The sequence below is a fragment of the Podarcis melisellensis genome (assembly GCF_964234715.1).
Source record: "Podarcis melisellensis genome assembly, chromosome: 5".
NCBI lineage: Eukaryota > Metazoa > Chordata > Lepidosauria > Squamata > Lacertidae > Podarcis > Podarcis melisellensis.
In genome coordinates, this window is record NC_138537.1 from 57,552,084 (window position 1) to 57,565,411 (window position 13,328).

The following is a 13,328-nucleotide window of genomic DNA, read 5'->3' on the forward strand; positions in this document are numbered from 1 at the left end:
CTGCCAGCCTAGCAGTTTGAAAGCATACCAGTGCGAGTAGATAAATAGGTACCGCTGCAGTGGGAAGGTAAATGGTGTTTCCGTGCGTTCTGGCTCTCATAACATACCTCTGTGTGCCAGTAGTGGTTTAGTCATGCTGGCCACATGACCCTAGAAAGCTGTCTGTGGACCAACGCTGGCTCCCTTGGCCTGAAAAGCGAGATGAGCACTGCAACCCAAAGTCACCTTTGACTGGACTTAACCATCCAGGGGTCCTTTACCTTTACCTACCTCTCTTCTCAGCAGCAATAATGTGGCACATTTCCTTCTCCTGTTTCTTATCTCCCAAGTTCCTTTACCTCCATGTCCCCTTTGGAATCCTTGCATGCTGAGCATTGTTGAATGCAATTCTTAATGAGTTACTTGAAGCATTTTCTTGCTCAGCAAGAATGCCGACTGCTCTAGGGACTTTGGACAAAAGCCACAGAAATGCCCAGGGGAAGCAGGTATATCACCTGTTCTACAGTAGCTTAAATAAACAGTGTAGCAGTTGTTCTAATAGAGAATGCTCATACACCATACATTTAAAGAATATAACTTCCCTCACAGAATCCAGGGAATGGTAGTTTGCTAAAGGTGCTGGGAACTGTAGCTCTGTGAATGGTGAACTACAGTTTCCCAAGATTCTTGGGGGGGGGGAAAGGAGTCACGTTGTCTAAATGTGCTTCAAATGCTTGTTGTGTATGCAGCCAAGGTAAAGCACGTGTAAGTTGTTTTTGGCGATACATCGGTTGTGTGTGGGATGGCGGGGTGTTAAACAAAAAAACCTTACCTTATTTGCAAAAACAGCAAACAGCAGACAGTACTAAATGTTAGTATTAAGAGACACACAGGCCACAAACGTTTATAATGGTGTCATAGAGGAAAATAAAGATTGCTGGGGGTGGGGAGATACAATAGAGGTTTCTAAAAATAAGAGCATCAATATAGAACTTCCCCCTTTCCTCATAATGCCATAAATGGGTGGCTTCGCCTTCATGCCTTGTTTGTCAGCTTCCAGAGGCATATGACTCTCTGTTGTTGAAACAGGAACTAGAAAGAAGAGCTTAGCCTAATCCACCCAGGCAGTTATCAGCTTTGATGAATGCTACCTTATTGCCACAAAGAGGGGGAATGTATTTGCTTTAATGTACTAGATTTTGAACATATTCCTTCTTGCAAAATTTCGTATCCTGGGTTAGAGAGTACCTGCTGGAATTTACCCCCTGGTTGAAGCAATAAGAATCAAGCACCTAAGACCATCCTGTGCAGAACCTGGAAAACAACAAAGTCATGCCTTGGAAACTCCCATGCTTTCTGCCAGTTCCCCACCCCACCCCCACCCTCCTCATTTGACAACCCTCAGGATTTTTGCTGTAGGGCCTGAAAGCAGAAATCCTATGGCACAGCAATGCTAAGCTGGCTATCAACACAATCCCAGTGACAGCTGCTTCAGGGTCTGTGGAAACATTTTGAAAGCTCATTCTTTCAAAACCAGAATTGTCCATTCAGTAACATCATAGCTTGTATTGCTATGAAATTAAGCATTTTGCTGCCTGTCTAGCAGAGGTGGTGTATGCCTGCACATTGAGTCTTGTCCAGGCCAGGTGGAGAAGAGCCCATGTGCTAACAGACCTTTCTCTGTTACATCAAGCAACAATATGTATGAAGCTTTATAGAACGTGGACTTTCTTTGTCCCCTTTTATTATTGTTGTTGGCTAGGCATGCGTAAAAGTTTGCAGTGATGGTGGAGATTGGTGTCATGGTCGCGGATGCATCCTTCAACAAGCAAAGCAATATTCCATAATCTAGGGGTTAGAGGGCAAGGATGCTTAGAAGAGACATTCCTAGGCTTACTGATTCCTTGGCTACAGGATCTTTTCCCTTATACTCTCAGCTCTTTGACAGTGGCCTGGTTTGCGAGGACTTCCGGAGGCGGCGCGAACGGTAATGGCTGCCAGCTCCTGACTGGGAGAGGGTAGCTCCGTTGAAACGGGTCGCCCGCTGCCTTATACTCTCAGCTCTTTGACAGTGGCCTGGTTTGCATATTACACCAAGCCCAAACCATGGTTAAGTATGAATGGGCAGGCTCTCAGGGAGGGGGTAGTGGATGCCATGCTCCCTCCTGGTCATTCATCTTCTTCCGAAACTTTTCCTGTTTATAAAATTTTATACATGGAGAAGATCTTGTTTAAGACAGGGGAACGGACCTCTGTTTTATTTAATGCATTTCAAGTAGGAACAGGGTGAGTGCCATCTAATAAGAGGCGATATTGGCATATTGAAAAGGGAAGTTATTTACAAAGATTGGCTGGATCTGATTATCCAGACTATAACTAAAGCTTCTCATAACGTGGAGCCTAAATTACTGTTGCTACAGCTCTCCAAACCTTTCAAACCACATAGCCCACCGAGTGTCACATGTTTAACAAATTGCCATACTCTATTTTAGGCCCGTACTGCTGCGGTTGACTATTTGTTGCAATGAAAAGGACTGCAGCAAATAGATCTGTAGTTTGTTGCTTGTGTTTGATTTTAGTATAACTGCTGAGTATATTTATTATAAGAATTGTTAAATCATGATTATTCAAGTTGCATTTATATGCTTCTGTGCATTTAAAGTGCAAAGATAATTCACTTTCATAAGAGTATTACAAGTTTGTATGCATATGGAAATCAGAAAAACACTAAGTAGCTTTCCCCAGTGTGGATTTTTGAAAATTCTCTTGTGCATATTATTTCCAGTGGTGTGTCTAAGAGACTAGGTTGCGAATCATGAAGTTCCTGGTTTGAATCTTTTCTCTACCATGAACTTAGTAGGTGGCTTTAGGCAAACTGCTCTCAGCTTCAGTCCTCCCATCCGTTGTATATGGATAATACTGACTAACCTTTTCAGGGATGTTACAAGACTGCAACTAGATAATAACTGGAAGGTCCTGCCCAAATGTTTTTATTCAATGCCATTTATAAGTTCATAAGGACAAAAAGTTACATGTTCCAAATACTTTATGAAAAATGTTCTTCTCTTTACCCCACCAACACCAAAAAGGGATCCATTAAATATTACAGTATCATTTTCAGGGTTTGCAGAAGTACATACTAACCCTGTTAAAAAAGACAAACCAGCCCAGGGTGAACTGTGCATTCTTAGTAGCTGCATAATATTGAAAGATGGGAAACAGAAAACTGATTGTGTAGAGTAGAATGCCCTCAATGATCGTCTGACAATTTACAGAGTTGTATGCTGGAGAACAGCATCTTGAGAAGTAGAGACATCACCTTGCCAACAAAGGTTCGTATAGTTAAAGCTATGGTTTTCCCAGTAGTGATGTATGGAAGTGAGAGCTGGACCATAAAGAAGGCTGATCGCCGAAGAATTGATGCTTTTGAATTATGGTGCTGGAGGAGACTCTTGAGAGTCCCATGGACTGCAAGAAGATCAAACCTCTCCATACTGAAGAAAATCAACCCTGAGTGCTCACTGGAAGGACAGATTGTGAAGCTGAGGCTCCAGTACTTCGGCCACCTCATGAGAAGAGAAGACTCCCTGGAGAAGACCCTGATGTTGGGAAAGATGGAGGGCACAAGGAGAAGGGGGCGACAGAGGACGAGATGGTTGGATAGTGTTTTCGAGGTTACCAGCATGAGTTTGACCAAACTGCGGGAGGCAGTGGAGGACAGAGGTGCCTGGCGTTCTCTGGTCCATGGGGTCACGAAGAGTCGGACACGACTAAACGACTAAACAACAACAACATGCTGGAGAAGGGTGTGGTGGATGGATGAATGGGTGGGTGGGGGGATGGATCCCTAAGCAGGAACATTCCTTCCATGTGACGGGACATTTTTTCCTTGTCGAATTATGAAGCTCAAAACAGGAAAGCAAATATTGTGAACATACAAAGTTTTAGTAATAACTTCAAGAGAAAACAACAACATCGCCTGAAAAATTAGATGTGCATGTTCTGTTACACACATGACATGCTGCAAAGAACAGCCATAACAAAGTGAAAGTTGTTGTGATAACACAGGATGATGATGAAGAAGTATCACTGTTTGGATTCAGTACAGAGCTGGGAGTCACCTTCAGTATCTACCTATTATATGTTACAGTCACACTGCCAGTGTTGGTAAGGTGGTCCCTGTTGCCCCCTTCTTGCTTGGCTTCACTGGATGGCTATTTGAACATAGGAAAATAAATGTTATGGAAAATATGGGTGACCTTACAAGACATTGATTCTGATGTCCATCATTCCAAAAACACATATTTTCAAAGTAAAAAATTCATAATAGTTCATAGTAGTGAAAATTCACTCACTTAAGAGATGTATTTTATTTGTGTGTGTGTGTGTGTGTGTGTGTGTGTGTTTTTATGTACACACACACACACACACACACACACACACACACACACTACACCTGAGCTGTAAGAGTATATCTCCTGGAGTTTTACAAACTTTTATATGCATACAATAGTTTTCACCTGCAGTGTGCAGCTTGTAGCACCCATGGTCCATAAGTGCATAAGTAATTCAGTGCCATTTGTAAGTAGAACCATGTGGAATGGGTGTGACAGCCTAGTTTCTTCCATGCCAGCAGTGTGTTGTCTCAGTGGCATGGAAAGTAACCACATAATTGCACTCATCTGATGAGGCATTTCTACCATAATAATTATTAGTTTTATTATTATTTACTGTATTTTTCGCCCTATAGGACACACCTTTCCCCCTCAAAAAATGAAGGGGAAATGTGTGTGCGTCCTATGGGGCGAATGCAGGCTTTCGCTGAAGCCTGGAGAGCGAGAGGGGTCGGTGTACACCGACCCCTCTTGCTCTCCAGGCTTCAGGAAGCTATCCGCAAGCCTTGGGAGCCCGCGGGAGTTCCCGCCGGGCTCCCAAGGCTTGCGGATAGCAGCCAGTTCTGGGAGCTGGGGTCGAGGGAAGCTCAGGCTTCCCCCGCCCCAGCCTCGCGCCTGGGGGGAAAATATTTTTTTTCTTTATTCCCCCCCCAAAAAAAACACTAGGTGCGCCCTATGGGCCGGTGCACCCTATAGTGCGAAAAATACGGTACATACAGTGATGGTTCCAGGAGCACGCCCAAACTGCAACCTGCCTCTTTAAGGGGTGTATAACCCCATCCAGAGCACACAACTTTGTCATCTGCACTTTTGCTAAAGAGTAGTACGAATGATCTCAAGCTTCTGATAAGCTTCTCCAAGTTCTGATATTAAGGACCACCTCTCCCCATATGAACCAACACAGACCCTACAACCATCATCTGAGGCCGTTCTCATGTGCCTTCTCCCCGAGAGGTCCAGAGGGTGATGATACAAGAGCAGGCCTTTTCAGCGACGGATATATTACATATATTTAGGCACCAGGCAAAAATGTTTCCCTTTAACCTGGCGTTTGACTTGCTATGTCTTTTTAAACGTATTTGTGGGAGGGGGTTTATTGGTTTGTTCTTATTTTTATTATGTATTCTGTGTTCTTATGTTGTGAACCACTGTCGCGCTTTGCAAGAGAGTTGTTGTTCAGCAAAAGTCTGTTGCACATGCACAATCTTGTGTGTTGCATGTAAGGAGATCTGCTCTATTTAAAGTTCAGAAGCTGTGAGAAGGAAACAATAGGTGGGGAAAGGGGGGGGAACCTTGTCAATTAAAGTACAATAATTGGTTTGGATTCCTCTAGGTTATGAGGCAGAATGAAGTATGCTTAGTCCTATGGGTACTTATTAGTTTTGTTGCAATGGATGGCATTGGATAGAAAAAGTATTTCATTATAAATAGTCTGTAACTAAAGCTTCTGTAACTAAATATTTAGGGTGGTTCTGTGTCTGAAAAGCCCTAAGGAGTCAGCAGACAATTATACTTTTGTTTCTGCATAAGGAATGCCTGCCGTCTCAGTATTATTGTAAAAACAAAAATGTTATGACTATACACTTTTTTATCTCTCATATCTCATCGGCCATCTTTTCTTTCTTCCTCCCTCTGAAATATGATGTTGGTATTTTCTAAGATTATTACTCCGAGTATTTTTATATGCCTAATGTCAACACCCATTTTCTCGCCTTATATTATCCCTTCTTCATTTGCATTTGGTTTTAAACAGCAGAGGTTTGAATAAAGCACAGTGGAGGAAAACAGTTTTTCATGTTAGCTTCTGAGTTGTACCCATCTCTGCTATTTTTCTTATTAAAACTGACTTATCTGGGTTTTCTTAATTTAAAAAAGCTCAGCTTCGCTCCATACCTGCTTTGCTTAAACCTGTGGCATTGTTTAAATCCAGTTTTCATCTCAGTGTGGCTCCACCCCCATTTTACTTAAACTCCTGTCACTGTACAATGAGAAGACAGGAACACTGAAAGGGTGAAAGCGACTGTTTAAAACTTCTCCCTCTTGCATTTCTCACCTGCCTCTTGTCAAAAGAGATAACAGATGCAAAGCCCTGACATATTCCATGGTATATTCCCACAAATATGTATTTAATTCCTGGTACCACAAAGTTCCATATTCAGTGTAGCACAGGGGTCAGCAAACTTTTTCAGCAGGGGGCCGGTCCACTGTCCCTCAGACCATGTTGTGGGCCAGAATATATATATATATATATATATATATATATATATATATATATATATATATATATATATATATATTTTGGGGGGATGAACGAATTCCTATGCCTACAAATAACCCAGAGATGCATTTTAAATAAAAGCACACATTCTGCTCATGCAAAAACACCAGGCAGGCCCAACAAACAACCCAGAGATGCATTTTAAATAAAAGCACACATTCTACTCATGTAAAAACACGCTGATTCCTGGACCTTCCACGGGCTGGATTTTGAAGGCGATTGGGCCGGATCCGGGCCTTAGTTTGCCTACCCATGGTGTAGCACCTTAGCAGAGATTGTTGATGAGGAAGTAAGAACTGGTGGTGGTTTGTGAGTGGGGAAAACTTACTGCCCTTTTAAAATCAGTTGGCATCCACCTGTTCCTGGTGGTTAAAAATATTCCACATTTTTCCACCTTCGCCGCATCAAGCAGTTGGTCCTTTACCTTTCCCGCCCCGACCTGGCTACAGTGATCCATGCAATGTTCACCTCCAGGCTTGACTACTGTAATTTGCTCTATGTGGGGCTGCCCTTGAAGCTGTCCCAGAAACTCCAGCGGGTGTAGAATGCTGCAGCGAGGCTCCTCACAGGGTCTCTGCCATGGGAGTATATTCACCCAGTGCTTTTCCAGCTGCATTGGCTCCCGGTAGAGTACAGGGTCAGATTTAAGGTGCTGGTTTTGACTATTAAAGGCCTTCATGGCCTAGGACCCTCGTACCTACAGGACCGCCTCTCCTGGTATGCCCCACAGAGGACCTTAAGGTCCATATATAGCAACACCCTAGAGGTCCCGGGCCCGAAGGAAGTTAGATTAGCCTCAAGCAGAGCCAGGGCCTTCTCAACATTGGCTCCGGCCTGGTGGAATGCTCTGTCTCTTGAGACCAGGGCCCTGCGGGATCTGATCTATTTCTGCAGGACCTGTACGACAGAGTTGTTCCACCTGGCCTTTGGCTCAGAATCAGTTTGGTTCCCTCCCCCTTTTTCTTTTTCCTTTCTCCTCCTATGATGAGATTGCTCCCTAATTGTTTTAATGTTGTATCTTAATCTTTTAAATTGTATTTTCATCAACTTGTTTTTATTACTGGTTGTTAGCCGCCCTGAGCCCGGTCTTGGCTGGGGAGGGCAGGGTATAAATAAAAAATTATTATTATTATTATTATTAAAGCTCAGAAGGGTACATGAAGGCCATTTATGGTTGGATGGTGTTGTCTGACAGCAAAGAAGCAAATAGCTGTATGGGAAAACTATTCTGAAAGTGCAAGTGACAAGGGAATTGTTGCTTTCAGGATTCTCATTTCTAGCCAAGAACTTCAAAAGAGATTATAACTTGCTCAAAATGCTATGTGGCTAATTTGTGTTAAGTAGGAACTGTGTGTATGCGATTTTATCTGTTAGAGATTAAGAAATTCGTTCTTTCCCCACTCCTTACTTCTCTTTTTAAACTCCTAGGCCCTCCAAAAGAAAACAGTCCACCGCCACATCTGTTGACTTCAATGCTGATCCTGATTCTGGTGTTTATAATTTTGATCCTTTTAGCTGGCTATTTCTTCAGGTAAGCAGACATCAGAGGCTGAGCTTGGAACTAGTTCTGTCTTGTTTCCATGTGATCTAAGGAGGAAATGAAAGTGTGCTGCGTGCAGCTGTGCCGGCTTTACTCACCCACATTATCGAGGGCAGTGGAGGATGTTACACACACTGCTTCTCTCCACCATCTGAAGCTTTTACAAACGGAAGATGATTAGAAAGAGTTTTTCCAGAATTACATGGTTTGTGAGACAAGCTGCAGTATTATACGTAAACAGGTAATTTGTTTATTTACAACAGATCTGCACTATCCCCCTAAATTTATCTTATTATAATTATTAAGGTTCAGGAAACACAGAAAAGCAGTGGTGACTTCAAGTGATAAAAAAATACCGAATGGAATCTTAGAAGAGCAAGGTAAAATATAAATTTGATTTACTTAATATTGAAAATCTTAGGTTTTTTAAAGTGGTAAATATAATGCTGAATGTAAATGTTTGGTTACTGAAATGTTTGTTACTCTTAGTTGTTTTTAATTTTAAAACTTTATTTGCTTTTTTAAGCAACTTTCGCTTTTGTAGTAATATGCTGCTTACAAGCTTCTATCTATAACAGGGTGTAAGATCCAACACAAAAACTGGAAATTGAATATATTTATATTTAAAGTCTAGTTAGACTTGGGCCACTTTTTCCATATTATAAATGTTAGGTATAGAACCAAGAGATCTTAAGCATACCTTGTCCTAAAATCAGGTTTGAAGAAGGGTATATAAATATTTCAAATAAATAATTACACAAGAATGTTTTGTAAATGTGAGAAACAGTAGTTTGAAAACATGTGTATCATACCTATTCATGAAGGAGACAGAAATCACTGTAGAACCCAGCTGAGTGAACTGGATGTTTTTATTTCACGTATTAAAAAAAAGCCTTGAAACAGAGCCATGAATTGGACTTGCAGAAAGTTGCAGCTATTGAATAAATACTTTGGTTTAAAAGTAGTGGTTCTTAAGCATCTTTATCTCTGTCCTAGATCATAACCAGTGTGATGTTGCTAATACCTATCAATTAGATATTGCATTCCAAGTGTTCAGGGCACTTTAGACTGCAATCCTGTGCACACTTACCTGGAGTAAGGTCACATCCTTTAAATCACTTGGCTTTCCCCAAAGAATCCTGGGAACTTTAGTTTACCCCCTCAGAGACCTTAACAAACTGCAGCTCCCAAGATTATTTGGGGGAAGTCATGTGTTTTCAATGTATGGCGTGAATGTGACCAAGGTCCTACCAAAATTAACAGGACTTGCTTCTGTGTTGATGTGCATAAGATTGTGCTATGAGAAACATTCTCTTGATGTCAAACTACAGTTTGTAACTGGAATTATAGTGTGTTGGTTAGGCAAGTATTTTGCTTTCCAGATATAACACCCCAACCCCCGTAGTGTGCCCCTTGCTCACAAAATTTCAAGGCTTAGTTTTTTTAAAAATAAAATAAAATATGCTATTATAGTCCATTGTAGCTGAGGAAGGATGGAACAAGCCTTACTCCAGGTATGCTGTGTCCCCAATAATACCCCTTCACCTGTGAATGAAAAGCAAGAGGCAACCACATGTGACATTTGTGTAATTTAACTCTCAGTGGCTTGAATCCAGAAACTCGGTGAGCAGAACTAGGGCACTCCTGTGAGTGGAAGGAGGAAGTTACTATTTTGTCCTTTTCCCTGGAACTGCCTGTTCCCACTGAGAATCTGCTCTCAAAGGTTTGAGGCTCTTTGAAACACATGAGATTGCTTGGAGGACTGCAGGAAGAAGGTGAAGCTGGCAAAAATCTCTGCTTTTCTTCATTACAGCTTGTATTAATGCTCATTTTTCAAATGCTGTGCATATTTTTACAAAACCAATATATACGGCAGTTGTCTGGAGAATTAAATGTCTTTTAATGTGTATTGTATTTATTTAACACATAGTCCCGCTTTCCTCCAGTGAGCCCAATGTGATATACCGTATTTTTCGCCCTATAGGACGCACTTTTTCCCCTCCAAAAATGAAGGGGAAATGTGTGTGCATCCTATGGGGCGAATGCAGGCTTTCGCCGAAGCCTGGAGAGCAAGAGGGGTCGGTGCGCACCAACCCCTCTCGCTCTACAGGCTTCAGGAAGCTCTGAGCAACCCTTGGGAGACTGGCGTGAAGTCGCGCCGGTCACCCAAGGGTTGCGCAGAGCTGCCTGCATTCTAAAGCCTGGGGCGCGCTGAAGAGCGTGCCCGGGCTTCGCACAGCTCTCCCCAAGCCTGGGGAGACCGGTGCGACTTCCCGCTGGGCTCCCTAAGCTTGCGGATAGCAGGCTGTTCTGGGGGCTGGGGGGAAATAATTTTTTTTCTTTATTCCTCCCCCCCCAAAAAAACCTAGGTGCACCCTATGGGGCGGTGTGCCCTATGGGGCGAAAAATACGGTATGTTGTTCTCCCCCTCCCAATTTATCCTCCCCCAAACCCTGTGATGTAGGTTAGGCTAAGAGAGATGCTGGCTGGCTCCGAGATTACATAGTGAGCTTCATGGCTGAGCGGGGACTTGCCCCCTGGTCTTCCAGGTTCTACTCCAATGCTCTAACCACTACAACATATTGAAAGGGTTAAAAATGAATGCCACAATAGTCAGCTTGTCAGATTCAGCAGAATAAATATTGGTGGGTGTTTCTAGATGTGGGGCTTCCCTTCAGGAGAGCACATTGCGAAATTGAACTCATTCAGCTATGAGTTCAGAATTACTAAACTGAAGCATCTAAACTGTTCAGATGTGTGTTCCCTTCCCTTCCCTTCAGTCCTCCCATCCCAGAAAGGAGCTTTCCCCCTCCCTTTTGCTTTGGCACTAAAATTCCTGCTATGGGATATTTTTTTCCTTTCTTTCTTCTTAGAACTTATAGCCCACCGTGCACCAAATGATTGGAGGTCAGGTTACACAACATAGTTAAAACAAGTACAATTTACCATATTTTTCTGTGTATAAGACTAGGGTTTTCCCCTTAAAAATTAGGGGGTGTCTTATACACAGATACATCTCCCCCCATTTTCTTAAATCTGAGTCCTCCAAAATAGGGTGCGTCTTGTACATGGGGGCGTCTTATAGACGTAAAAATATGGTACATTAAAATTATAAAATAAAACCACAAAGTAACAAACCAGCAGCTTCCACTGACAAACTTCTCTTTCAACAGTGTCCCATCCTTTTTCCTGCTGTTATTGTGAGGCTTTTGTTTTCATCAGCTCTCCTTTGTATGTTTTTGTTCGTTGTGTTTATTGTTTGTGTTGTGTAAAGTATGCTAAGTGTTCCATTTTGGAATTGTAAAGGTGGGCTATGTATTTTAAGAGAATTAAATGTACATCCCTCCTCTCAGTTAAGTACTCCATTGATATTCACTGTTAACTATTAGTATGTTGGCTAAAAACGTAGTGAGATTCCACCCTCGCTGCGTTTCAAGTCAAATTTGCGCAGTATTGTACACATTACTAGAGTTTGATGTGTTTCCATTCCGCCCATAGTCTGTTCCCAGTCTCCCCACCCACCCCAGCTCCTATTGGTGAAGCTTTCATCCACCCCAACACCCTCCCAAATCATCATCTTAGGAACACACCTCAGAGTTGAAGATTAAATTCTTCCTTAGCATTACTAGCCTCTTTTTACACATTATCTTTTTAAAAGCCAGCACCCATCTTCTTCTTTTGGTGAGCAGGGGATTCTAAATGAACATTTGAACTGCAGTGTCATTATTCATACCATATGTAATAATATATATTATGTTGGCATCCTATCCAGCAGAACAACAGATGCTTCTCAGAAGGTCTCCTTCTGGCCCAAAAAAGTATTTTCCTATTCCAGTGGAACATCTGGAACATGAAATACGGATAAGAGCAGCTGATGATGGAAAGTTGTTTCGGGAGGAGTTTAATGTAAGTCTTCATATTTTGTATTTAATGTTGTGTTTTCTTCAAAGACACAGCAAATACAGGTAACAAATTGTAATACCTTATCATTCATTCATTCATTCATTCATTCCCCACTAATCTTTCTGGGTTCCCCCAGCTACTCTTCCTCTAAGAAGAAAAGGTGTAGGACCATATGTGTGTATCAGTTGGCATTTGTTTCAGGCTAAGGTATGGGCCTGTACTATGTAAACCTTACCATCTTTCCTTTTTGATACCGTTCCATTTTGAAACATTAAAAATCTTGCTGAGGCATGACCAGGTTTTCCAGTGAAGCCATGCGGGGGGCTGGCCTTGTATTCTATTTACAATCCATGCTGTGACTGAACTCAAAATGGCTCTTCATTCTCAGCTCCTGTGTGCTTAACTATGTTTTCTTTTATCAACTTATCTCATGCAAAATAATCCCGAAGAGGAATACAGTGCCAATTAAAAAACACAATAAAGTTATACAGTCCAGCTGTCAATGAACAACAAAGCAGAAAAGAACACATAGGTAGTTAAAACACCTGTTTGCAAAGTGCAGCATTCAACCAAAAGGCTGGGTGAATAAGTAGGTCTTCAGTTCACACTGATAGTTTATAAGGCTCCTTGCCAGCTATATTGGGGGATGGGAAGAATTCTGCAGGGTGCCTCTATTGAGCAAACACCATCATAGTTCTACTCCACCTGGCTGGTTCAGGTTCAGGGCAGCTTTGCTTCCAGTCTGTCCATCCCAACTGGTCATTCAGCCACCCCTCCAGGTTCTCATGTGCCAAGTTCCTGTACAGCATTTCCAGCACACACAGAGCCACTGTGCTACAGCATAAACAATTAAGGGCCTTGGCGATTCTCTCCTGTAGAAATACGGAAGAAGGCAAAAAAGCAATGTCATTTCTTAGTGGTGTTCATATTCTCCAAACCTAGGGAGTTTCTCCCAATACTTACATATTTGAGCGACATTCTGTCCCATGTGCTACAACTTTCCGAAATTCTGCCTCCTATCAGGCATTCTGACCTTTGCCTTAAAAGCTATGGAGTTTCCCACTCCACAGTGCCTTGTTGCAAGAAATGGGGATTCGATCATCATTAGCAACTGGTTATTACGGAAAAAAGAGATAAATAACCACCAAGCTATCCCACGTCTCAGAATAGTGTGCAGGCATATGGGTAGGTGCCAAAAATCCATGAATCTTGCTGAGGCCTAAATTGTGGCAGC

The 13,328-nt window shown here is 42.2% G+C and overlaps 1 protein-coding gene across 10 annotated transcripts in view; it reads left to right on the forward strand.

Moving 5' to 3' along the window:
• Positions 1–13,328, forward strand: part of PTPRE (protein tyrosine phosphatase receptor type E) — a 140,419-nt gene that overhangs the window by 105,222 nt on the left and 21,869 nt on the right. For 6 of the 10 annotated variants that reach the window (XM_081912687.1, XM_081912693.1, XM_081912694.1 and 3 more), the window contains 3 exons: positions 8,080–8,182; positions 8,498–8,571; positions 11,964–12,097. In XM_081912687.1, the coding sequence (XP_081768813.1) occupies positions 8,080–8,182; positions 8,498–8,571; positions 11,964–12,097 (311 nt within the window). Of the gene's footprint in view, positions 1–8,079; positions 8,183–8,292; positions 8,397–8,497; positions 8,572–11,963; positions 12,098–13,328 lie in introns of those variants that run through there. The other 4 variants (XM_081912690.1, XM_081912691.1, XM_081912696.1 and 1 more) reach the window with 3 other exon arrangements.